The sequence below is a fragment of the Oreochromis aureus genome, linkage group 5, assembly GCF_013358895.1.
Source record: "Oreochromis aureus strain Israel breed Guangdong linkage group 5, ZZ_aureus, whole genome shotgun sequence".
In the NCBI taxonomy this organism is placed as follows: Eukaryota; Metazoa; Chordata; class Actinopteri; order Cichliformes; family Cichlidae; genus Oreochromis; species Oreochromis aureus.
In genome coordinates this window covers 5,821,436-5,845,670 of record NC_052946.1, presented here as the reverse complement: position 1 = coordinate 5,845,670, position 24,235 = coordinate 5,821,436, and the positions used below count along the sequence as shown (strand labels likewise).

Here is a 24,235-nt window from a genome sequence, read left to right as displayed (position 1 = left end):
CCACATTCTCACTTTTTTTTGCTATTATATTTAATTACTTAGCAGTGCATTGGTGGATTATTTTTTTTTTTTACCAAAAGGAACTACAATGTCACTCAGCAGCACAATTCCATAAGAAACTGGGGAATATACAGTGGTGTGAAAAAGTGTTTGCTCCTGTCTGGATTTCTTTTTTTGTATGTCTGTCACATTTAAATGTTTCAGATCATCAAACAAATTTAAATATTAGACAAAGATAAAACAAGATAACACTTCTAAATGAAGCTGTTTATTATTAAGAGGAAAAAATCCAAACCTACATGGCGCTGTGTGAAAAAAGTCTGTATTACACACTCAACGTTATGAGACGTTTGTTTTCATTTCTTTTTAAATTTGATTTGGACTTATATTATTATCTGTAAGAGCAATACGTTGACTACTACACAGAAGTAGCCCACTGCTATTTGGAACTTTTAGGTAAAACAATAACGTGACACCAAGGGTCAAGACGAGCCGGTGAAGGCTACAAGTTTGACTTTTCAATGTGTAAAAACTGAGTGGACACAATCCCTTTTTTCATGTAATTGCCTTGCGATTTCTGCTGTGGGGATACCAGCAGTACTGCGAACTGTGAGTAGAAACGTGTCATTTCCACAGCTTAAGTTGTTTAAATCACAAGTAACTAAAGTACTATTGTTGTTTAGCCACAGAATATATAAATTAACTACAATGACTTTGACACACCTGCAATAAATATATAACGACAAAGGAAGTGAGCTCAGCGTGAGTTTAATGACGCATTAACGTGCTTTTGGTAGAGCAGGAATTTTTGCAACCAAAAGCAGGTGCGAACGCTGAAGATTGCACGGTATAACTTTTAAGCCGATTTAATAATAACACTGCTAACATTAAAGGCATATCCAGCAAGAAAAGCGACTATTCTTACACTAGTTTCGTAACTCGAAGGCGTTTGGTGCTCAGTTTCTACCAATAAAAAAAAAATCTAGTGCCGCCAGCACACTGAAGCAGTTAAAGGCGGATAATTCACTGAATGGAAGTGTACGAGGAACGTTGAACGCGACAGTATTTCCTGTTCAGAGGATATATCGTCAGTGGGAGCCAAATACAGTTTAATGTGTTTGATGTTCAGGCATTTGCTTGACGTTCTGTTTGAAACTTGTTTCCTGAGCTATGGTCGCATAGAAAGCCCTCCGGAAATGTTTGGGGAATATTTCGATGCGGCTCGACGACTCGGAAATTCAGCGGGCTCCGCGAGCGAGGTAATGTTAGCAGGCAAAGCTAACGCCAGGTTAGCTAAGTGCTAACTTAGAGTTAGCAAAATAACAGACTGCTTTGATTTGTTGGTGTACGCGGATGTTTGCGCTCGTGCTAAACGTAGCTTCGAAGCTATAGCTCAAGACTTTCAAGTCTCGAGGGGAAAAAAGACGTCCAGCCTGTGTTGACGGCGACGAAACTAGCAAACGTTACCTATCAACAAGTGGTCTTTTATTTTGAACTGTGTGGGTGCTTGGCTGTGAGAGGGGAGAAAAACAGCAACTCAGGTCCTAGCGTTCGCACCACACGGATAACACACTTCATTTGACTGATTTGACCTAGCTGACGTTATCTGCATAGATAACATTTGCAACTAATGTCAGGAGTTACATAACGTTCAGTGGTAATCTTCTTCCCTGGCACCAGTTTTGACACTGTCCTATTTTTGCCCTGATATCACCGGTTTAACACGACAGTTTGGGACAGATTGTGTGTGTGTGTGTGTGTGTGGGTGGGGAGTGGATGTCTCCATCCCAGCAGGTTTCGATGAGTCAGGACAGATTTATTATTCCCTGGCCCATAAGAAGCTTATACGCACACATGTTGACAGATACTGACGAGAGCATAAGTCATATTGAACCTGTTACTTGGACAAAATAACAAGAATCGCAGATAAAAAAAAAAGCCAGCGACACACAGCAGCAGCGATCACCTCAGTGATAAGTTTTTGTGCGCAAGAGGAGTGGAGCTGTGAATTACAGGTACATATAACCTGCAATAGGAGCTGTTATTAAAACTGAAGAGTAAGCATGAGGAAAAAACGAGCTTCTTACAAAATAAAGCTTTTCCAAAACTACATCACTTGTGGATTATTGAGAGTGGGCTCCAAGCATGATCCATTAGACTTTTTAAATAAAGTTATGATGCATATATATGTATAACTCATCAGAACACCCCCCACGTGGGAGGCAGCACTCCAAAAGATAGATGGGGGTGATGTTGGGTGGCTTTTATTAATGCTTTTATTACAATCATTTGATAAATGCGTAAAAGAAAATCTTTCTCACACACACACATTCAATTCTATGTACTAATGTCCTAATGAGGGAAAATGGTCAATAGATAACAGTTTGTTGCTGTTATTTATTTATTTATTTTTTTAAAGAGCAGCCCTTCTTCCATTTATATCAGTGTGCATTGATATATTAGTCAACAAAACAAAAACCTTCTAAGCAAAGTATTACAAATTATTCCTATTCAACAATGATTAAGTCTCTCTAGTGTTTACCACAGAACTTGTGATGGTAGCAAGGTTTTCCCTGGCTCGAAACTGGCCTTTATCGAGTTCTGAAAGAGTGTCAGTTATGTACCGTCAGTGTATCAGCAGAAGAAACTTTACTCACATTTATAACGTGTGAATCAGAATCCTTTTATTGTCGTTGAACATCATATGTTCAACCAAAATGGAATAAATAACAATAAAAAACAAATAAATAGCTAACAATTTAAAGAACAAACAAACAGATGTACAAGGTTTATGCAGATGTGCACTGTTGCGCCAAAGTATTGCGCTTGTCCTGTGTGGTGGTGGTGTTTATGTGTATGTGTGAGTATGTTTTGTATGTGTGTTTGAAGTGCTGATGTGTGAGTTGGGGGTTGGGGCATGATAGCTTGGGGGAAAGAAATTGTACCTGAGTGTGTAAATCCTGGTTTGGATGATATGAACTGAACTGAAATCACAGACCAGCTAAGTCTTTACTGTATGTGAATGGGCAATTTTATCAGATGCCTTCTCATTAAAAAAAGTTGTGACTTTAGCAGTGAAGAAAAGCAAACCGCAAATTAAAGGCAGGTTTAATCTGTGTTAAAATGTTTTTCCGGTACAGTCATCTGACAACAAAAACATGATGCGACCACAGAAAGTAGAAGAGAAGCAGAGAGATGGAATGTTTTTCAGATTATTCCTTCACTGAAAACATACTGGTTTCCCTGTTGTTGTGGCAGCATTGCTGTTGGAAATAAGTTAAGCACAGGGTTCTCAGTTCCTCACATACATGGACCTGTGCTGGTGCTGAATTATAGGGCTTGACTCAAAATGCTGGGAATTCTATGATATACTACCATTAAAGCCAGTAGGAGAGTGTTTGTGGCACAACATTTGGACAATGAACTGTACAAAAATGGAACCCAGTCAAAACCAGCTAGTCGATCCAGTGCCTTTTGGAAAATACAGCCAGTATGGATGGAGACAAAGACGTTGTATTTATGTGCTGTTTGTGCATTTGATTAATTGCATTCACAGAGCGCATGCATTGCAGTCGGTCCGAGATGGTGAAGGTTGATCTTTTCTCAAGACTCAACTCAAGAACTCAAAAAAACTGAATGATGTTGATGACCACCACGATAGGAACCTAACCAACCAGTGCAGAGCTAGCTGGTTAGCAGTGACTTAATTTTCAAAGAAGAGTGAGTAAATTGTGAAAAGTAAAGCAATTGTGTCATTGTGTTCAATGAATGAAATAATTAAATTAACACTGGCATACAGTCAGCATAGAGCTGTAGACTGATACCATTAGTACTATGGCTGGGCGATATGTGGAAAATCTAATCACAACATTTTTTGTCTATATCACGATACACTGTATACTAATGCTATTTTTAACTACATAGTGCCATAGAATTCAGGAGACAAAATAAAACAATTGAAATTAAAAAGCTGCTCCTTTGTGCTTGTCTAAAAATTGTAAAATAAAAAATGTGATGACCTCGAGTTACAGAACAGTGTGGGGAGACGTTGACATGCCGAGTTTAAAACAGTCTTCATTTTGCAGTGGATGACTTTTCAGCTGGTGGAATAAATTCGTGGTACTGCTACCTTTTGCAGCAATAGTTTTATGGCATGCTTTGCAAATGACTGCATTTTGTTCAGCATCCTCCTTGTGAAATCCAAATGACAGCGAGTATTCCCTCGGATGTCTCAAACTCCCGCAGTCTCCCTATTTTTCCCTATCTGGTAGTATATAAGCACGCATGCTCAGCATAATGTGCTAGGTAGAAAATTTTCTGGTTGGGAGGGGGGATTAATGATGCATTCACAGCATGTGGTAGAAAAAACCCCAAAGTAAAATACATGCAGACAACTTAATATTTCCAATTTATACGTGATGATTACAATAAAGCCATTTTAACCATTGTACGTGGAAAAACTCACAAATATACATGAAGTATATTCGATATATTGCCCACCCATAATTAGTTCTACATGATTAATACCAGCTTACTGTTGGAAACCAAAGAATGCAAAAGCTCCACTGCCTTAAATTTGATGTCATTGTTTTGGAATGAGAAACTGTCGCACGCACTCCAGTGGTGATTAAAATAATTGATAAGCCTGCAGGCATTTAATTATTCTATTTTTTTATTCTGTTGGAACCAGTTCTCCATTGGCCTTGCTTGTCACCAGACAATCGCAAATTACTGTTGAACCTTTCTTTTAACAGTAAACCAATACCAGAAAACCAAAATATACTGAACATGTTACAAGGACGCTTGTCATTCTATTGCCCTGTCTTTGATAAATGCTGTGATTAGCCTGACCCATGCAAGAGTGAGATGAAATGTGTGTGGACCATAAGATGTATGTAGTTACCCCCTGTGGTCCCATTAGATGTCAACCATTGCTTTGTACTCTTCATTTTGTAGACTTTATATATATATGTGCTTTGGCTGTTGACATGTTGGGTTTTTTAAGGAACCAAAAGTGATGTGAATTTTTTTTGTACCAGGCTGCAAATGTGCTGTAAAACCGTGCATTCTAACATTGGACTCTATGGAGATTGGCTACGTTTTGGAGCAGGAGGGCCAGATTTATTCTGCCTGATGGTCTTAGTTGTGCAGCTCTGTTGTAAACAAATCTTGCTACAATTAGATACAAGTTGTAGAGCAGCTTGCTTGCTTATCACATACATTTTCCGCCCTCCATTTCAGATGTGTTTAGCTACATTTACCCTACACTTGCACAGTCTTTTGTTCTTAATATGCAGTGAAAAAAATTGAAAGCATTTAGCTTTAGACTGTTGCTTTCCACAGCACAGCAACTGCATGAAAATTGTTGTCATAGCATTAAAGTGTGAGAAAGGACCAGAGATTCCAGGGTATTGTTTCATAATTCTAAACAGGTTGAAAAAAGGTTACATGAAAATAGGGCTGCCACGATTAGTCGACTATCAAAATCGTCGACGACTAATTTAATAGTCGACACGTCGTTTGAAGCTTTGTAAGATTGCAAAAGACGCAGGAATAAGTAGTAGGATTTAAGAGTGTAATAACGGACTGAAACAGAAGATGGCAGCACTGCATGCACAAGGATGCCAGCTGCCGTTAAACCCCGAAGAAGAAGAAACTGTCCCAGAATTCATAGCGCGACCCATCGCGGCCCTGCTCAGTTTCCAACAATGGCGGCAGCTAGTTAGTTTTAATGTTACTCTTATTATTCTTTCTGGGTCACAAAATAAACGTTTAACATATTTTCAGGCGGGAATGTAGCTGTGTAAACTTAAAATATCTGCTTAGTTTATCAAGACACCACATATTTTCAAAAGCGCTCCAACGTTTTCGGAGATGTCTGTTACCCACTAGCTCGATAGCTAGCTGGGGTTGAAGGCTCACTAGAGCCGGTGAGAACACCGGACTCCCTGCAAATCGTTTTCAAACCCACCGCCGTCTTTCGCTACTCAGGTTAAACATGATATATAAGTCACTTAGATAACTTAAAAATGATATTGTTTGGCTTTTTTCAATATTTTATTTGTTCCTGAGTAAATCGGTTTGGCTGAGATGAAAGTTATAGTTTTTACACAGCTGAATAAACGTCAACCAGACGACTGATTATCAGAAGTGTGAGATGCTCGAGAATATACTCCGGTGTCCTGTTATATTTTAGATAGCAAGGAGCAGACGGCTGCGTTTATTAAACTCCTCCGAAACAATCTGCAAATTTCATTTAAATTCAATAAACTATCGTCTTGTCTTTATTTTTAGTTAGCACATACCTTAAACACTTAAAGCTGTAAGATGATGATAGTTATATAAGAGCAGATGATTGCTGGTGAAATAAGCTGTATGTTTTACGTTCAATGGATGCATGATCTGATTAGTCGACTAATCGCAAAAATAATCGGTGACTAGTCGACTATCAAAATAATCGTTTGTGGCAGCCCTACATGAAAAGCAGGATGTTGTTATAATGAAACTGTCGCCTGCCCCCATCCGAAAAGAAAGAGATTGTCCACTCTTTTTTTAAGGCAGCCATACTCTTGTGTACTTTTCGGGTTATGTGTAGTATCCACTCACTCTGTATACATTTGTTCCTCTCCTGTCTTCACTATAGGACTTGCTGCAGTGTCACTCACAACATGAACTCATCTGATATTTTTTTTTTTTAACTCCATAGAAGCCTTTTCCCTGCTGAGAAAAGGAACTTCTCATTTTTCTTTTTGAAACCATAAAATTAGGTGACCCTTGAGAGATGCACCCAGCTGAGGTAACAGGCAGGAAGAACTATAGTTAGGCTGTCTTGGCTGGTTTGAATTAAGATGTACCAGTTGCCTATACTCTGGATTTCAAGATCACAAAGCATGGAACAAAAAGAAAATAAAAGTTGGTGCTCACAAATATGTGAGCTGCAATGTGGAGAGAGATGGCAGTCAACAACATTCTGTACACTCCTACATAGTCCTAATGAGTTATAGTGAGGACACCTGTGTGGGTGTGCCGCCTGTGTTTGTGGGCTGGAATCAGAGTGCACTGTCATATCAGTAAAGTCAATCACAAGTATGAAAGAAAATCACACCGAGGGCTTGATCTGAAATTTACAAAATAATACAGGAAACCAAAGCGTTATCAAAAGTCAGTTGTTTGCAGTGTTGTTGAAACTGCGATTTTATCTGCAAGTAACAGGACTCTTTTATGCTAAATTAGCATAATAAGCATATTCACTTGTAGGGGTGGGTTTTTATAATCGATTTATCGATTAAAATTGATTCATTAAAATCCTGAATCGATTTTTTAATATAAATTTATTTTGCCCGAAATGCCAGAATCTCTGGTGAAATCTCACAAAATTTCAACAACCACCAAACAGCTAAGACAGTAAGTGAGAGCAGGAACACGGATTCTGCACAAAGACGTAAACACACCCGCATCAGAATCAGTGAGATGTCGCCTTTCTCACCTGACGGCACGGACACGGTCGGGGCTGAAAGCCGACAGCTCGCTGATTGTGATCTGTCGGCGGGTCCGCACTTTGTGTTGATTCTAAAGCTGTTAGTTTTATCTCTCTCCAAATAATATTGACCGAACCAGCAGCACAAGAAGATCCAAACTATGCTTCACATAAACAACAACTCTGACTTTTACTGTTTTGCTTCCACCACGATGCACAGCGCTCTCTCTCTCTCTCTCTCTCTCTCTCTCTGTACTTCAAGAACAGTTTCCCATCTAAAAATCAGTTTTCTGCATTATTCGCTTGCTTGTTACGCACAAGTCTACTGTTGTTTACAGCGCTGTGGGCCGCTGTTTTTTTCCCCTTTTACATTCTTCCGAAAAGAAAACCTAATTTCTGCTGTTCAATACTGAACCAATTTAAACTTTTTAAAATTATGCAAAATGCAAAACGCTTAATCGTGTCTCTAATAAAACCGCTGTAACGTCAGAGGTAACGTTCATATGTTGATTAATGGTTTTCTTTCGTTTTTGATGTACTGCAGAATATTTTTTTAAAATCCCAGGCCAGGAAAACCACCTTCATGTTTTTCTGTGTTTTATCTTCAGCTACTTTGACACAAAGGCATCTGATATGACACTCACACCTTTGATAAAGTCTTGCGTGTGTCAGCTTCCTTTTTATTGATGCAAAAATATGTAAATGTACTGATCTGAATTATAATATTTCTGACTGTCAAAATTTCCCTGATTTAAATCAAATTGAATCGAATTGAATTAAATCAAATCGTGGATCGAATCGATTCGGGACCTTGTGAATCGGAATTGAATCGATTCTAGAAATCAGTGACGATACCCAGCCCTATTCACTTGGTGTTGTCTCCCACCATGACTCAAAGACAGTCAGAAACACATGGGCCTCAGCAGGCCTGCATATCTAATATCTATATATGGCAAAAATGGAGTTTGTATTATTCTACTGAGCTTGAAAGTCAGTATTTGGTATGACAAAATCAGATTGGTCTTTTCTGTGTTCATTATTCCATCATCTTTGACAAGATCCCCAAATGCAGTTCCAAACCATGACAGAGGCTCCACCGTGTTGTACAGATGCCTGGAAACACACACTGTTGTACCGGTCTCCTGACCTCTGTGTATCTGGTGATGATTTAAACCTAAGATTTGAATCCATCACTTTAAAAGTCCAGCTGCTTTTCAGTCCAGTTCCTGTGTCATTTGGCATACCTCAGTCTTTTCTCCCCGTTTCCCTTCCTTAAGAATGTCTTCTTAAAAAGGACATGCTACGCACCAAAAGATCATATAAGTTAACATCAGTTTTTGGCTAATAACGCTTTTACTAATTGGTGAAACAATACTATTTTGTGTTTGTCAGATCTTTTCAGTTTTTGTAGGCTTAGTTACACAAGTGATGGCAAATTATGTGTGTCTGAAGACAGAATTATGTTCTGTGCTAAATTCTCTTACGCTGGTTCATCCTTTGAGTTAGGTGCCTTTTGTACTTGGATGATTCATAAGTCATTATAATAAATCCTAACCCATTCCTCTGAAAATGGTCAGGTAGAAGGACTGGACTGAAAATAAGTGAGTAAAGTAAAACTTTGAAAGACATTCAGAAATCCTGGAGAACTATTGCTCAAGATTACTGGCTTTTTGGAAGCCAAATCTAAAGAAATGAGAGCTGGCTCGAGGCTTTTGAACAGTACTGTACGGCACGATATGAGGCCATAGTGAAACTGATTGCTTCATCACACAGCATCAAGAGTCAAATCGTTAAGGCTGCATGGTTACACTTTTACGGGTGGCAGTCGTATTAATGCTGCTACCACTGTCATTGCTGTCATTGTCATTGTGTTATTTGGGGGATGCACACTTCTGATGGTGACCACCTCAGACATTACCCTTCTTTAAAGTTGCTGTCTACTTAAAAACCAGAGTGAAGTCATTTGTGGCTGATTTGTGAAGTGATGTAACCACCGTTCTTATGATGGCAGTTCTACATATAACACTTAGATGTAACTGAGTAGACAGTTCCTAAACTCATTTGACTGTGCCAGGGCTTCTGACTCACCGTCTTCATCAGACAGTCCATGTATATTCTGGTAACAAAATAATGATCAAATTCACTGTTGTTCCAAGGCAGCTGGCAACTGTTAAGGTGGAATGTTTTCCTACATATAATTTAGTGCATGAGTTGACAGCTTGAGTTGTTCTGGCTGTTTAAATACTCAAACATCCTTGTCTTTTAGCTTTAAAAAAAGATACACAATTAAAAACAAAACAAAACAGGGAAACAATGAAAAATAACAACAGTAAGAAGAAAATGAGACAAGAAGAGAACTATCAAAACTGTTGCCACATAAATGGACACTGAGTCAAAAATGAAAGGGTGCCAGATCTTTTCACATTCCTTCAGTTTCTTTTTAAGAAAAAAATCCACAAGCTCCAAGTCTTAGCTCAACTAGCCAACAGTGACCATTTACTTTGGTTTTATCGGCCCTCTCTCAACATACTCTTGAGTGGTGATTGCATCTTCTAGCATTTGAAAAGATGTGCATTAATTAACCAAGCTGTAAAGATTCTATAGCAATCTTTGTCCGAGTTCTGTCACAGTTATCCAGAATTGCACATCAATGATTCTCATCCTCAGCTCCTCTCCTCATGTCTTAATCACTCCCACTAGAAATGTGAACAGAGGAGGCAAGAAAACAGCCTTCTAACTTCTAACAAAAATGAGTCACCTTTGACTTGGATCCATCACTTTAAAGCAGTGCCAATTAAATGTGACCTTTGACATATTGTTCTGTTATAGTGTAACTACTGCTGCTTGTTGTGCCTGTGATAAGGACGTGTGTCATTTTTGGTTCAGAATAACTTGTATTTTGTTTCAAAGTGTAAATGTGCCTGGAAGAACTGGTTCTTTATTGTACATTTACATGATTTGTGTGTGTGATTCTGTCTTTGTCTTCCAGGCACTCGAGCAGCTGTTTAGTGTATGGCAGAATGAGTCTGTTAGATAAAGAGACAATTTTAGCCACATAAATGTAATTGATTACTGTGTGGGTAAATGTGTGTGGAATCTGTTATGAATAAGGGTGCTAATTTTAGTGTAAAGTGGAGGCAGTCACTTATCACTTATACTTATTATACTTAGGACTCACTTGTTTTTCTTCTTTGTACTTTTTGAGGGTGTTCAGGCAACTGTATCCCCGGAGAATGGAAAACAGTCTAAAGTTTCTGGGAAAGACCAAGAATGAAATTGTGTGTGGGATCCTTTTTCTTTTTTTTAAGGGCTTTAGGTATTTTCTTTTGTTTAGTTTTTTATTAAATTGTTTTAATGTAAATCCAGTATTTGTGTTAGTGACAGTTTATATTGTAGTTTATAATATTATATTATTTTGCTTGTCTTAATTGCCTCTTGTAAAATTTGGAAACAGCCCTGTCTAGCAAAGCGTGGGCCATTAGCAGCAGGGTAGAAATAGCTGCCTGCTACCCAGTTGGGGGTTGCTGCTTGTGGATGTCACAAGTGCTTCATAGCCCCGCAATGTTGAACACTAAATTAAAGGCATGGTACATAAAAATAACAAACACTGATCTGCACCGAATTCTTCCTCTCTGGTCAGTGATCGACGCTTAGCTGCTGTCAATTCAATTCACAACATGATGCAGTGCAACAACATATCAGACATTTTTTTTAAATCACACACAAAGAAACAGTGAAAGGCATGAAGTTTGATCATCTTTATAAAAAAAACAAACAAACCCATAAAAGTTATATTAAAGAGTCCTGTTCCTACAGTCATTTATTGGAACTGTAGACATAAATATATACATAAACACCCCTGCAAATGACACACCTGTGCATATCCTGGGCCCCTTCAACAAGTCTCCTTTCTGAGCCATCTTTATTACATTTTAGGAAGGGAATTTTATGAATACCTCCCGAGATGTGAGAAAGTTATTTGGGCCTGAGCAGGACTGTATAGTAACCACATTGCATGGTTAATTTTTATGTTCATCTCTGAATAATTGGCTTAAAGTGAAGTATGTGATTTTCCATTTAGTATGAGTAGTCGTAAACAACCGCAGTCGTTCAGAATGCATTTTCTCCTGCTCACCAAGATGTGAAGACGATCCAAAGTGACTGTGTTCTCTGCGTATTAGAAATTTCCATAAAGAGTGTGGCATCGAAGATTTTTGACTCAGTCCAGCTGTTAAAGAAACAAGTCTTCCGTTTATTCAGCAGAGTGTGTGGCTGCATTATTATCTAGCAATTCAGTTCAATTTTAGTTATACAGCACCAAATCACAACAACAGTTGCCTCAAGGCGCTTTATATTGTAAGGTAGACCCTACAGTAATACATACAATGGCAGAACCACACAGGTGAACAGTGCTTGTAGCAGATGTTCCACCTGGTCCCATAAAAGCTGTAAATCTTTAGTTAAAAGATGTAATATAAGACAGAAATTGGGGCCACATTTCTGTGGGATCTCACTACTGGATTTAATACTGACCCAAAGCGTCTTTTTTTGTTTGTTTGTTTGTTTTTGTCCCTGCCTTGTTTTTTCTTTTCAGTGAGAGACATGGACAACTCCGTCACCCTGTGGCAGTTCCTGCTTCAGCTTCTGTTGGATTCCAACAATGAACAGCTCATCTGCTGGACCAATGACGAAGGGGAGTTCAAACTGCTGCAGGCTGAGGAGGTGGCCCGGCTGTGGGGAGCCCGCAAGAACAAGCCCAATATGAACTATGACAAACTGAGCAGGGCACTCAGATACTACTATGACAAGGTAAGCACGTCTATAGTCTTCTATCAGGTGGGATACATCGCAGCTGAAAGCTCAGTTTTTTTTGTTGTTCAAGTAATAGTTATTACACTTTCAGTTCATTAAGACTGAACCTAAACCATTCGCTGTACTTCAGTATTCTTAAACATTCAACCAACTGCAGGCTGGTGTTCATATAGGCCAGATGATGTCAGGATATGTTTTTTCCTGTGGTTGATAGGGTGGGTACTGTGTGATTGGTGGGCTACCAGCTGCTGTGAGCTTTAACTGCCTTGAAAAGTTGTTCTTTTATTTGTTTGTTTTTTATTATTATTTGGGCGTTTTAAAAATCCCCCTCACCCAGATGAACATGGGTATTTTAAAGAAGCTAGCAGAGGCAAAAGGGCTAAAGCTAAAGGTACTCATAGCCAGTCACAAGCTAGCAGGCTAAGTACAGGCAAAGGATCAAAGTGGTTATGAGGAGTATTATAGAGACAGGTGAAAAAGAGAGTAGCGTAAAAGTCTCTTTATCGAAGGAGTTTATAAACATACTGCAACGTGATACAAGTTACTGTCATTTGTTTTGCTGTATGAAACTGTTGCACCTGCTTTTGTGTTATAAGCTACAATGTGTCAGGTAACTTGTTTTCAGTTAATTATTTGTACCTCTTACAGCAGGAGAGCAGTTTATTTTCAGTTGTTTAAGTGAGAACTTGTGAAAATTGTAAAGTTGAATCACATCTGTTATTGTGAAAATAAAATTTGTATTGAAGAAAAGTTGTTTTTTTTTTTTTTTATTATAGGTTTTAGAAAGAAAATCAGATATAAAAAGAAAATCTGTATTGGCGTGATGCAGTTACAACAAATCAGAATCAGCCAAGAAAGTTGCAGTGATTGCAACTGTAATAATCTGAATCTGAGACTGGTCTGTTACTGGTAACACCACTTAAGTAACACAAAGAGCGACTGGTGAAACAGACTTAGCTTTCAAAGCTAACTGAGGCAGAGGGTAAAGAATTTTGAAGTCTAGAGCCAGAACACACAGTTGTGGCAATTTCTCAATTTTTTTTCCTTAGTCTGAAAAGATTTATATACCCTCTGTGGTTTTTGGACTCCTCATTTTGAAACGTGCACTTTGGAGCCAAAACTGACCATATTTATAAACTGTGCAATGCAGAGACCTACAGCAGTAAGTAACAGACTAATAAAATAACTGAATTTCATTGAAATTGAAGCACAGACTTATAGAATGGGTTTTGTCTCACAGCGGGACGTTATTTATCAAATTAGGCCTCAAACCCACAAATGTGGTCAAGCAATTGAGTTCTTTGACTCCAATTAGCAGAGTTAAGGCTGAGCAGGCAGCTATCGGCTGAGCAGGCAGCTATCGGCTGCAGCGGCCTGCATAACCGCATCTGTCAATCCAAGCAGACATGCTCCTTACTATAAACCTCAGTAAAATCCAAACGGGAGAAGTAAAAAAAAAACAAACAAACCTCAGCTACCATGCAGTTGTTGTGAAGGAATAAAACAGCCATTAGTTGGTAAAACCATTTTAAACTGGGATGTAAATATGCTTTTTCATGCTGTCAAGTTAAGGCTTTTAAACTGGGAGTCTGTGGTGATCACTTCGCTTTTACAGCCAGGCTCAAGTGACCTTTAGAGGACCTGCAGTTTACTCATGGTTAGCGTCATTAAGCTTCAGAGATGGCACCTTGGGCTGAGGTACAGCCGTACAGGTTCAGATCATCTCTGATTTCTTTAGTACAGATTAGCAATAGTTTTCCCACTAAATGTGCAGCACAGTCTCCTGGCCTTGTTTTCTAGATACTGATGATTGTTTTAAAAGTAAGATAATGCTGGAGTATATGACATTAGCACAGTTAATCTATGATGCATCACTTGGTTGTTCTATTCTTGTCCTATTTTTCGAATTTCAAAGAGCCTGAGTTCAGATGAAGCAGAAGGGAATTTTAAATTTGAAAAGTTGAATATTAAAAAATACTCCCCAGCATGTTGTCCGGGAGACGGAATGTTAGCTGCGTAAAGACTCACATTCCAAAACGTGTACTGTAAGTTTGATCACATGATGCTCGATTCTGATGTGTGTGAAATCAGGTGTGAAACTGCTGTCCATAATTTAAAGTGAGTTTTGAAGCAGCAGCTGGAGACTTGTTTCCTCCAGACAGCTGCATCAAAGAGCAACCATTACAGAGTATTTACAGATGTATAGGAAAACAATTTTCAGTAGTAATCTGTGGCACATGTGGCACCATGATTGGCTTCAAAGTAGTAGTAATGTCACCGAATCATTCCCACTTCCTCTTTAAGTACCACACTTGGTTGTCCACAATAAGAGTCAAATGCATTTTGAGTGTGGGGGGGGCTTTCAAACCTACTGCTCTGTGACATGTTGAAGAGAAGGAGAGAGCTGTCTGTCTCCCACTCTGCTCGCGGTTTGGCTGAGTCTCAGGCTGACCCTGTGGGCGTGCAGGGCAGGGCTGGTCTGGTATGTTTGGCTGCAGCATTCGTGGTTAGTAGATTCGTACAGACAGGAAAGACGGATCTGTCCCACGCACAAAGCCTTTCTGTGGTTTGACTCTATATTTTTTCTTAGAAACATACTACCACAGTCTCACATTGCACTAGCTGTGTGCGTGCATAATTATCATGCTGTGTTTCTGTTTTGTAGAACATCATAAAGAAGGTGAATGGTCAGAAGTTTGTTTATCGCTTCGTGTCCTATCCTGACATCCTCAAAGGAGACGTCACTCGAGCAGAGGGCGTGGATGCGGGTGCAGGGGGTACCACTCCACTATCGAAGAGGGGAGACGACATTGTGCAGGAGGCCGAGTCTGGCGACAGAGCCAGGGTGGGAGTTAGCGCAGCGTCTCTGGCCTCCAGCACCAAGCAGTCGAACCGTAATGACTACATTCACTCTGGCATGTATACGTCCTTCACGCTCAACTCGCTGCAAAATGGACGGCAGCTCTTCAAGTCCATCAAAATAGAGAATCCAGCAGAGAAGATGGCTGAGAAGAGGGCTGTCACTGCTGCTCCACAGGGCCAGGAGACGCTGCCTCAAACACAGCAACCCACTGCTTTGCCCTCGGTCATCAAGTTCGGGAACACCCCTCAAAAACCAGCACCAGCACTGCCTCCTCAGGTTGCTATAGAGCCCAGCCTCATGCCCAGCCCCTTGGATTCTCTTCAAACTCCTCCCCACAGGGCTGAAGACATCAGCACACACTCCTCCCTGCCACCACAGACCATTTACTCATTCGATAACATCCGCCCATCAGAACCAACGTTCAGCCTCCCAGATCTGACCTCAACCAGCCCCTCGCCCAATCTAGTGCCAGACTCTTCCCAGGAGCTGGTGATTGACAGCGACATTGAGTCTGGATCTTCTCAGCCCACAGACGCTCAGGCGCCGGAGCCCACAAATTCTCAGGCACAGGAGAAGGCAAGTAAACATTCAAACGCAGAGAGACGGTCACTGTGTTCATCATAGTACAGTACTGTGCAACAGCCTTGAATCACGAAATGATTTAAATTTTGCTTGGAGGTGCAACGATTTATTGAAACGTGCAAACACACATGGAAATACAGTATAAGGAGATTGTACAATTTTTAAAAAGCTTGAAACTGCATTTGGTATGACCACCTTTATTCTTCAAAGGTACTTTAAGTAGTCTTTAGGAATAGTTCTCCAGACTTCTTGAAGGACATTGAAAGCCCCTGTTTGGATGTTGACTACATTTTGTTAGTTTCTGTTAAAATGATCCCACACTGCTTCAGTGCTGGCTCTGGGTGGGCCAGTGACTGATAGTAGGGCTGTGCGATATGACCAAAATCTCATATCCCGATATACTGTCCCGACAACGATATATATCACAAAAATTTTACATTTTCTGTAAATTCTTTGAATCTCAGGCAACTCGACCCGTGTGAAGTGTTTTCAGCTGGGCGTTGTGTACCTGGAGTTGAATGTTTTGACCGATGCATGAAACTATTCATTTTTAGACATAAGTTGCAGACTTATGTGCCATTTTCTTTGTGAGTATTTATTACAAGGCGTGCTGCTGGGAAAAGCCTGTCTTAACATTTGAGTCTAAGGTTTATTTTGAGCACCTGACAGCTCTTTTTTGCTTCTCATCCATAAACTCTCTCCATACTCTTTCACGTGATTCTTGCATAGGTGGTAGAGGTTTGCTGGGTTTGAGTCTGAGGTGGGGACCGGTTTCCTGCATAATTTGCATAGTACAGTTTTCCGGTCCGTGTCAGACTTTTCATAACCAAATCATGTCCATGCTACATAGGTAGCCCCTCGTTTAGAAATAAGGTCTTCAATTTGTTTTGACTGGTTTTTCTGTTTGTCAACATTTCAGTTTATTTTGAAAAATCTCAACAGGATCTTCAGCTTTATTGTGAAAGGTTTATATGGAAAATAAACAAGTGGACTGTGGAGCCACACGCTGGATTTACCGTCGTCGTTGCTAATGACAACGCGTAAAAACAGTTGCTGATCCATCCATAGTGTAGTTATTTTAAATATAGGAGAAAGAGAGAACTTTAAGAAATTAATATAGCCACTACAGTGACCATCAAAACCATGAAAAAGTATTGCTGTAAACAGTTTATTTTGCGACACCACGAAACACGGTAGCATAATGTGAAACAATAGACGTTTTCATATCGTCATCTGATCCATATCATTATACCGAACAGCCCTAACTGATTGTGTGTTTTTTCTGTCTAGATATGTTTTTGAAAACTGAGACCACTGCTAATTAGATGCTTTTCAGATGGTATCGCATGGAGGATTAAAAATCTGATGATACTTTTCAGTGTTCATAATTCCACCAATTTTGATATGATCCCTAACACCACTGGCTGAAATGTAGCTGCAAACACTGACCCAGCCTCCACTGTGTTTAACAGACTTTGAATGCTCACTGTTGGCAGTTTTGCCAGCCTTTTATTCCCAAGGCCTTGACCTTTAGATACTTTTCATCTATTATAAGTAATTTTTTTGCCCCTTCTTTTTGATATGTCAAGTTTGCAGCTAATAGCTCTTTCTGAGTCACCTTGCAAAAAGTGCAAAAAGAAATAGGAATGCCAAGTTTTCTGTTATAGGTATATACAACACTGGTTTATTTATGTGCCTTTCTCTTTTTTTGCTTGAATGATTCATAGGTCAGTGTTAAGTGGCTAAAGAAACAAAACTAAAAAAAGGACTTTGGGAAAAGGCAACCAATGTCTGCAGAAAAAACTTTGACAGTCCTTCATGAAGTCTGGAGAACTCTTGTTCAAGATTACAAAAAACCACACAAAGTTTGGAGTTTTACACAGTACTGCATATTATACATATTTTGAGTTTTCAAGCAGTTCATTTATACAGGACATTTGATTTAGTTTATTATGTGTGTTTTTATGTTGATAGTAATATCTATAAGAGAACATCAAAGTGTATTTTAGAATTCTGCAGCTGCTTCTTTGTGATGCTGTAAATACTGGTGATAAAACAACTCACTGGGTTACTCCATAAATTTTACAGTCCTGTCAAAGTCTGACTTTAATCTCCTCTCAGCGCTACACTCGATGCACCTTTGCCAAGGTTATTATAGTGAAATAGAACTCAGCTAAAACTTTGACTTGTCTGTTAAAATATATGTTTTCGACATGGTACACCTGACAAATACCCCTCCATATTATGAAAAGTAGAACTATTTAAAACCAATAAACACTACATTAATACTAGATATTTTAAAACTAAAGTTAAATGGAATGAGCATGCCCACTGAAGTCACTGTGGACTCCTGTTTTAGTTCTCTTTGGGGGGGGTTGTGTTGATTTGCTGTCCATCATATTGAGTCAGATATTAATAGTTTGAATATGTCAGAATAAAAACAGAGAAACTGTTTTTGAGCAGCAGATGGAGAACAGCGTTGTCCTGTCTGGAGATGAGACCAGCATGTTGGACACTGAAACCAGTTCGTCCTCAGTGAGCAGCAGCACCACAGTCAGCACCCAGAGCTCAGGAAAGGCACGCAAGCCCCCCAAAATCCTGAAGATCAGCCCGCCAACTCTGCTCGTCACTGCCTCTGACTTCTCCCCCATGAATCTCTGCAGTCCCTCACTGCCTACTGCCTCGCTCACACCAGCAATGCTACAGGTGAGCTCACAGAAACAGCTTAAACAGGTAGTGATCGTGTCCAGCAGGGGGCAGCAGTGCTTCAGGATTAACTAATGCTCTCTTGCTTTGTTGTGGTGTTTTGAGTTTTCCTGGTCATACTATTTACAGATCACATGTCTGCGTGTGTTGCTGTATAAAATGTCACAGTCTGTTAGATGTAATTGTGTTGTTGGTTCCCTGCCTGTCCCCCAGCAGGCCAGCCAGGTCTGGTCATGAGATCCAGCTCAGACTGAGTTCCTCTCATGTTTTCTTTGTTCGCAGCCTGTGATGGAGTCAAAGCTGCACTTGTAGCATCGGAGGTTTTAGCTGTAGTTGATTTTTAACACATGGTGATCCATCCTGTTATTTACTGTCTTTCTGTAAAACTAGATCAAAATCCTATCCAGATATTTTTAGACTGAATGGGGATATTTTCAACTAAAGCAATGTGTGAGAGGTCTCAATCACTTGTAATAACAATGGAAGAGAAATTTCCAAAGTGTCATGTAAAAGCAGTTTGCTTCTGTTTGAAGGTGTCTTTATGTTCTCAGGAAACTATTGTTCTTTTTTCTGATGTCTAACATAATGTCTGTGTTGTTGGGTAAAGAGGTTTCGCCACTGGGGAAAAAGTCTCTTACGTCACACAGGCTGGGACTTGTTTGTCAACCTTTACCTCAATTTGGTCACTTGGTATTTACTATTGTGTGTATTGTCTTCGAATGTGTCAGATGTGTAACTAAGATGTTGAAATGCAAGAACTTAAATAAGTAAGTTACTATGAAATAAAGTTCCACATCTGCAACGACTCACTCTTACAAGGATAAGCTGGTACTAACATAGTCCTTTTCTACTCAAAGCACATTTTAACACACACACACACAGTGATAGAGCACTTTATTCTGTACGCCTGGTGCCTCGGAGTAGCGTGGACACCTGGGACCCCGTTCTCGACTCGTACCAGGGTGGCCGGCCTTTGGCGGGTCGATCCTCTGGGATTTTATTATCTTTTCCCCTTTCGTTTTCCCCCTGCCTGTCCTGCCTTAGACATCGTCATAATATACCACATATAATGTAATAACTGAAATAATACAAATAGAAATGAATAATGATAAAAGAGTTACGTGAGCAATATAACCCTCTAGAGATTCTATATAGCTGTTCTTGTAAAAGCATTGAATTTACAATTCTGATTGCAAAGAAAACCAAGTGAAAGTGCTTTTGCACTAACTCGGTGGTAGTTGTTCTTTTGGTTTGTGATTCTCGCTCCACGCTACATCAGATCATATGTCACATGCATATTTATTCATTCAAGTAGCTGTGTTAGTGCAGATTCTCTATGATCCCCTGGGGTATGCTGCAGCATCCTACTTCCCAGACCTTGATAAGGTCTATTAGTGCGTTGTAATTGCATTCTCAGGGTTCCTCCAAAAAATACATGCTGCTGCTGCTAATGGGCAACACTGGAGTCGAACAAAAACATTGTGATCCTAACAGTTAAACAAGAAATAAACTCCAAAAATGCAACGTGACACCTCTGTGTAGCACAATGGCTAGAAAGTCATGAATCTTTGTTTTTGCATTTTTGGATAGTGAAACAAGCTGGAGAGGGAAGACATGCAGCAAGCCGCTGCTCTCCCACTGAGCCAAACTGACACCCAATGTGTATTTATTTATTTTTAAAAATCTGCTATAAAAACATCTTTTATTTACATTAATCTCGCTCTCGCTTAAGTGTGGGCCTTGTTTTGTCCTCCTCAGACTCCAACGCTTCTGCTGACTCCAAGCCCGCTTCTCTCCAACATCCACTTCTGGAGCACGCTCAGTCCGGTCGCTCCACTCAGCCCAGCCACGCGACGCCAGGGCGGCCACCTGTTCCAAGTCAGTGCCGCTCTCTGCTCTCAGTCAGTCTTTCTGTATCTATCGGTGCATCTAACTCACCCCTTGATAATCTCTTTCAGTTTCCGTCAGTCGTCACCCCCCAGTTCCAGATCCCAGTGCACAGCATGGACGGGACCAACACACCTGGCCCCATTTCACCGGACCCTCAGAAAACATAGGAGTAGCCCGTCTCCTCCTCCCCTCAGTACCAACACATTTGGACCCAGAAAGCCAGACACCTACCCTTCTCCAGCTCCTACTCCACCTTCTCCACCCACATCCAGGACGATGATGTGAGAGCTGAGTGTTTATTTCACATCACTCTGGTGCTTTGAAGTTCTCTGCCACAGGATTCACACTACACTCAGGTGTGTGGAGAAGTGTCGGCAGGCCTGCTGTGTGACTGCTTTGCTGTGCTCGTTTATTTTCATCTTCACTATTATCCTAATAATACCAACACACTTAAATGGAGTCTGGCTTTTTTGGGGCTCCTTGTGTCACAAAAGTTAAAAGAAAGTTGTTTTTTGAAAAAACTTTTTTTATGGAAGCAGATGTGCACGTGGACTGAACCCTCAGCAGCCGCAGTCTGCTTCATACCTGGACACACGGAGCAGCTGAATCTTTCCTTTTATAGACTCAGACCTTCTTTTCTCGTGCTAAAGTGTTCTTGCCAAACACGACAGATTTCACGGGGCCTGCTCACGGTGATTCTGTTTGTTTTTGTGCTCAGTCCTTAACTTTTCCTCTAGTTTAAAGGATTTACTTCAACCTGCATGTTTACCTGCAGCTCCTCTATCTTTTAGCCAGCTCTCAACACAAATTTAAATGTTAAGCCTTGCCTCAGCTGCTCTGTCTTATCGTGACATGTGGCCATAATCCAAGCTGAACCTTGAACCTTGCCTCGGTGTATCAGCTCTAGTGTATAGTGCATCTCCAGTAGAATAGGTCTGAAAGCCAGCATGAGCTGGTCTGCCTCTGGTTGGTAAAGCTTTCACGTGGGAATGAAAGAAAGCGAAGCCATAACTCTTTCTCCAAGCAACGACAAATTCTTCATTTGCAAATCAGGCATCATGTTAGCGGCTCTTACCTTAAGTGTCTCAAACAAACTATGTAAGAGAAAAGCCGAGAGAAAATAAGGACTTCATTGCATAGCAGCCACTCTACTGCCAGCCCAGCAGAAACCGCTAAAGCTCAGTGATTAATATGCATAACGTTAGTTCAGTATGGATGAAAGCTCACCTCTGCCAACACCAGTTTATCATTATCTGATGTAGTTATGCAAAAGACAGGTGATGTGGAGAAGTCTCCAGTACTTTACAGCATTAAAATGTATGTTTACAGCCTCTTGTTTCCTAACACTGAGGCTTCAAAATGTTTAAACCAAAACCAATTGGCAATGTCGTGGAGACTGTGTCCATCTTTTCTGTACAATTTGTTTAACATGCCAAAATCTAGTAAAAATGACGGACATGGTATATACTGGGTTATTCTGTGAGCTGAGGTGGTGTTTTTGAAGACGGAATATCTTTGAGCTGATGTATTATTTAATTTTGGTGGGAGCTGAAACTAGACGGATTCTTCTCCCAGGAAACATTCCCAGCAAGTTTTACAGTCTCACTGATATCTGGCTTTGGTGACTTGTTGCTTGGCATGTCAGTGCTGTTGTTGGTTAGACTCTTGCCATCCCAGCATTGGCTGTTAGTCATCTGAACATGCAGTGATGAGCCAAAGCATTTATGGTCACCCCTCATCATATGCTAATGAACCTTCATGTGCCACAGCGCACACCTGCTGTGTTGGGGATTATACCAGACAGCTGAAGGTGGTTTGTTGGTTACTACCCCACAAGCCAGCCTTGGTGTTCCATAGGTGTTGTCGCTGGCCATTGTAAGAGCTATCTGCTTGTTTCTCCAAGATTTAGTAGTTCGCAGTTCGCTCACAGTACCTTTAAACACACCCCAGATTATTCTCTCTTCATGAGAGCGGCCATCATGTTGTGGCTCATCTGCAGAAAAGCTCCTTCCCCCTTAGAACTCTCTATTCGCTGATCCGCCATGAGAGGTTTGCACCTTCTTTGCCACTGATTTTAAAGCCATACGTCTGAGAGACAGACTGAAATCCCAAAGGTGGTAAATCCCACCTTTCTATGCTAAACATGCAAATTGTACATGACATGTTTACACAATACTTGGATAAAACACACTGAAGTTTGTGTGTTTACCAGACTTTGCACCCCAGGGATGGATGTTGGGGAGTGGGGGAACTTACTGCTCATTTCTGCTCCACTAACAGACCCCACCATCCATCAGAGTGATATATGGTGCCTTACCACAGCCGCGCCCACGTTTCTCCCAATACTGGATGGAGGTAAAGTGATGGAACAGTATACCACAGCTCTCCTCTTCGCTTTTATGCCATATCTTAGACCAAACCCCGGAAGTTTGGAGTAAAACTTCACCAGGGATGTTTTGTGCACAAGCACACTGCAGCTCAAATGTGCCGCAGTGACCTTCTGGATGCTTTACTGTACATACGGACAGCAACATGCACAGCATGTAAAATGTAATCAGGCCGTGTATTAAAGTTGGCAGCCATGTCTGTTTCCAGCCTGCTTCTCAATGTTCTACTCAGAAAGTATATGAATATATATAGAAGACCTGTTTAAGCTTTTGTTTGTGTGTAATCTCCTTTATTTTCCTGTAATACAAATAGAATTTTAAGATTAATTTCTATTTTTGTAATGGCCAAGTAGTTAGATGTCTCCTATGTTGGGTTTTCTGATTTTAATGTTCTCTCTGTGCATGTGTTTCCTCTTGTGGATTTAGGAGGAGGTGGCAACGACATCGTGGCAATGTTGGCCATTTTTTTTGTTTGTTTTGTTTTGTAGGGAATCAAAGCCTTATGGGATAAATCTAAATCTGCGTTTTCTATGTTATGTGTTTTGATAATAGTGCTGATATTGTAAATGCAGATGTTGTGATGAAACGTTTGCACTTAAATCTTCGGGGTTCCTGTAGTATTGGATTCTGTCACTTTTCTATGCCTCAGAGTTGCTCTTTGAAATGTTGTTTGCTTACTGAGAAATGTCTATTTTCCCAAAGGGAGGAAACAATTATGCACTTGGTATTTTATATGGCAAACAAGAGTTTAATCTTTTACAGTGTATCAAATAAATTTACAATAATTTGTAATCAGGCACTGCCACTTAATATTTATTTGTATGACTTTATACCCAATAGAATTGGTAAGCTATATTGCATATTTTTGCAGTAACTTTAATGAAAAAAATCTATGAAATAGCTGGAACGTGACCTCAACTTCAACTCCATTTAAAATTTCCTCTTGGCCTTTTATTCATCCACATATTTGTTTTTGTATTCTGATCTTATTTTATTTTTCCCCCCCTTGACTTTTCCTTCAAATGTAAAATCTTGTTTTGGACAAATTGAGCCCCTTCTTGCTTTGTATTGTCCAGTTCTCCAACTGTTTGATGCTTTTTTCAAATGTTTACAAGCTGCTTGTCTTAAGTGGCGTATTGATGTGCGAGGAAGTGTTTATATCAAAAGAGTTAGGTGAGACCAATAATAAAAGATCTCTAACTGACTGCGTCTTTAATGTCCGCCAGGAAACGAACACACGCCCATACACTTACGCAAATCAGTTTCACTTTTAAATGAATTTCACTTTCTAAAATGATTAAGACTAAGAAAAAGTGAATTTAATTTTATTGATTGAAAATTATCAGGAATAGCCTCTAAATACATCAATTTTCAATCGGACCTCTGTTGTAATTCCAGTAGTGCTATAGTCCATCAGCATTAGCATCAAGCCTGAAAATATTGCTACATTGTCTACATCACCACTTTGAATACAAGTTGTTCCAGACTAGGTTATGTGTCCAGCTTAAGTTACCACAT

General features: G+C 40.0%; 1 protein-coding gene across 1 annotated transcript; it reads left to right on the top strand.

The window, feature by feature from the left end:
• Positions 1-1,063: 1,063 nt before the first annotated feature.
• Positions 1,064-23,921, top strand: elk4 (ETS transcription factor ELK4). Its single transcript, XM_031730322.2, has 6 exons — positions 1,064-1,259; positions 12,072-12,286; positions 14,955-15,728; positions 18,198-18,440; positions 20,199-20,318; positions 20,399-23,921. Exons 2-6 carry the CDS (start codon positions 12,080-12,082, stop codon positions 20,495-20,497), a joined length of 1,443 nt encoding a protein of 480 aa, XP_031586182.1. The 5' UTR covers positions 1,064-1,259; positions 12,072-12,079; the 3' UTR covers positions 20,498-23,921.
• The last annotated feature ends 314 nt before the right edge of the window (positions 23,922-24,235 follow it).

What these genes read in the sequence shown, in the direction of transcription:
- elk4 (XM_031730322.2), top strand. Translation starts at nt 12,080, where the DNA reads ATGGACAACTCCGTCACCCTGTGGCAGTTCCTGCTTCAGCTTCTGTTG. An exon ending in TCAGATACTACTATGACAAG is followed by an intron (nt 12,287 to 14,954) that starts GTAAGCACGTCT and finishes TCTGTTTTGTAG; the next exon opens with AACATCATAAAGAAGGTGAA. An exon ending in TCACACCAGCAATGCTACAG is followed by an intron (nt 18,441 to 20,198) that starts GTGAGCTCACAG and finishes TGTCCTCCTCAG; the next exon opens with ACTCCAACGCTTCTGCTGAC.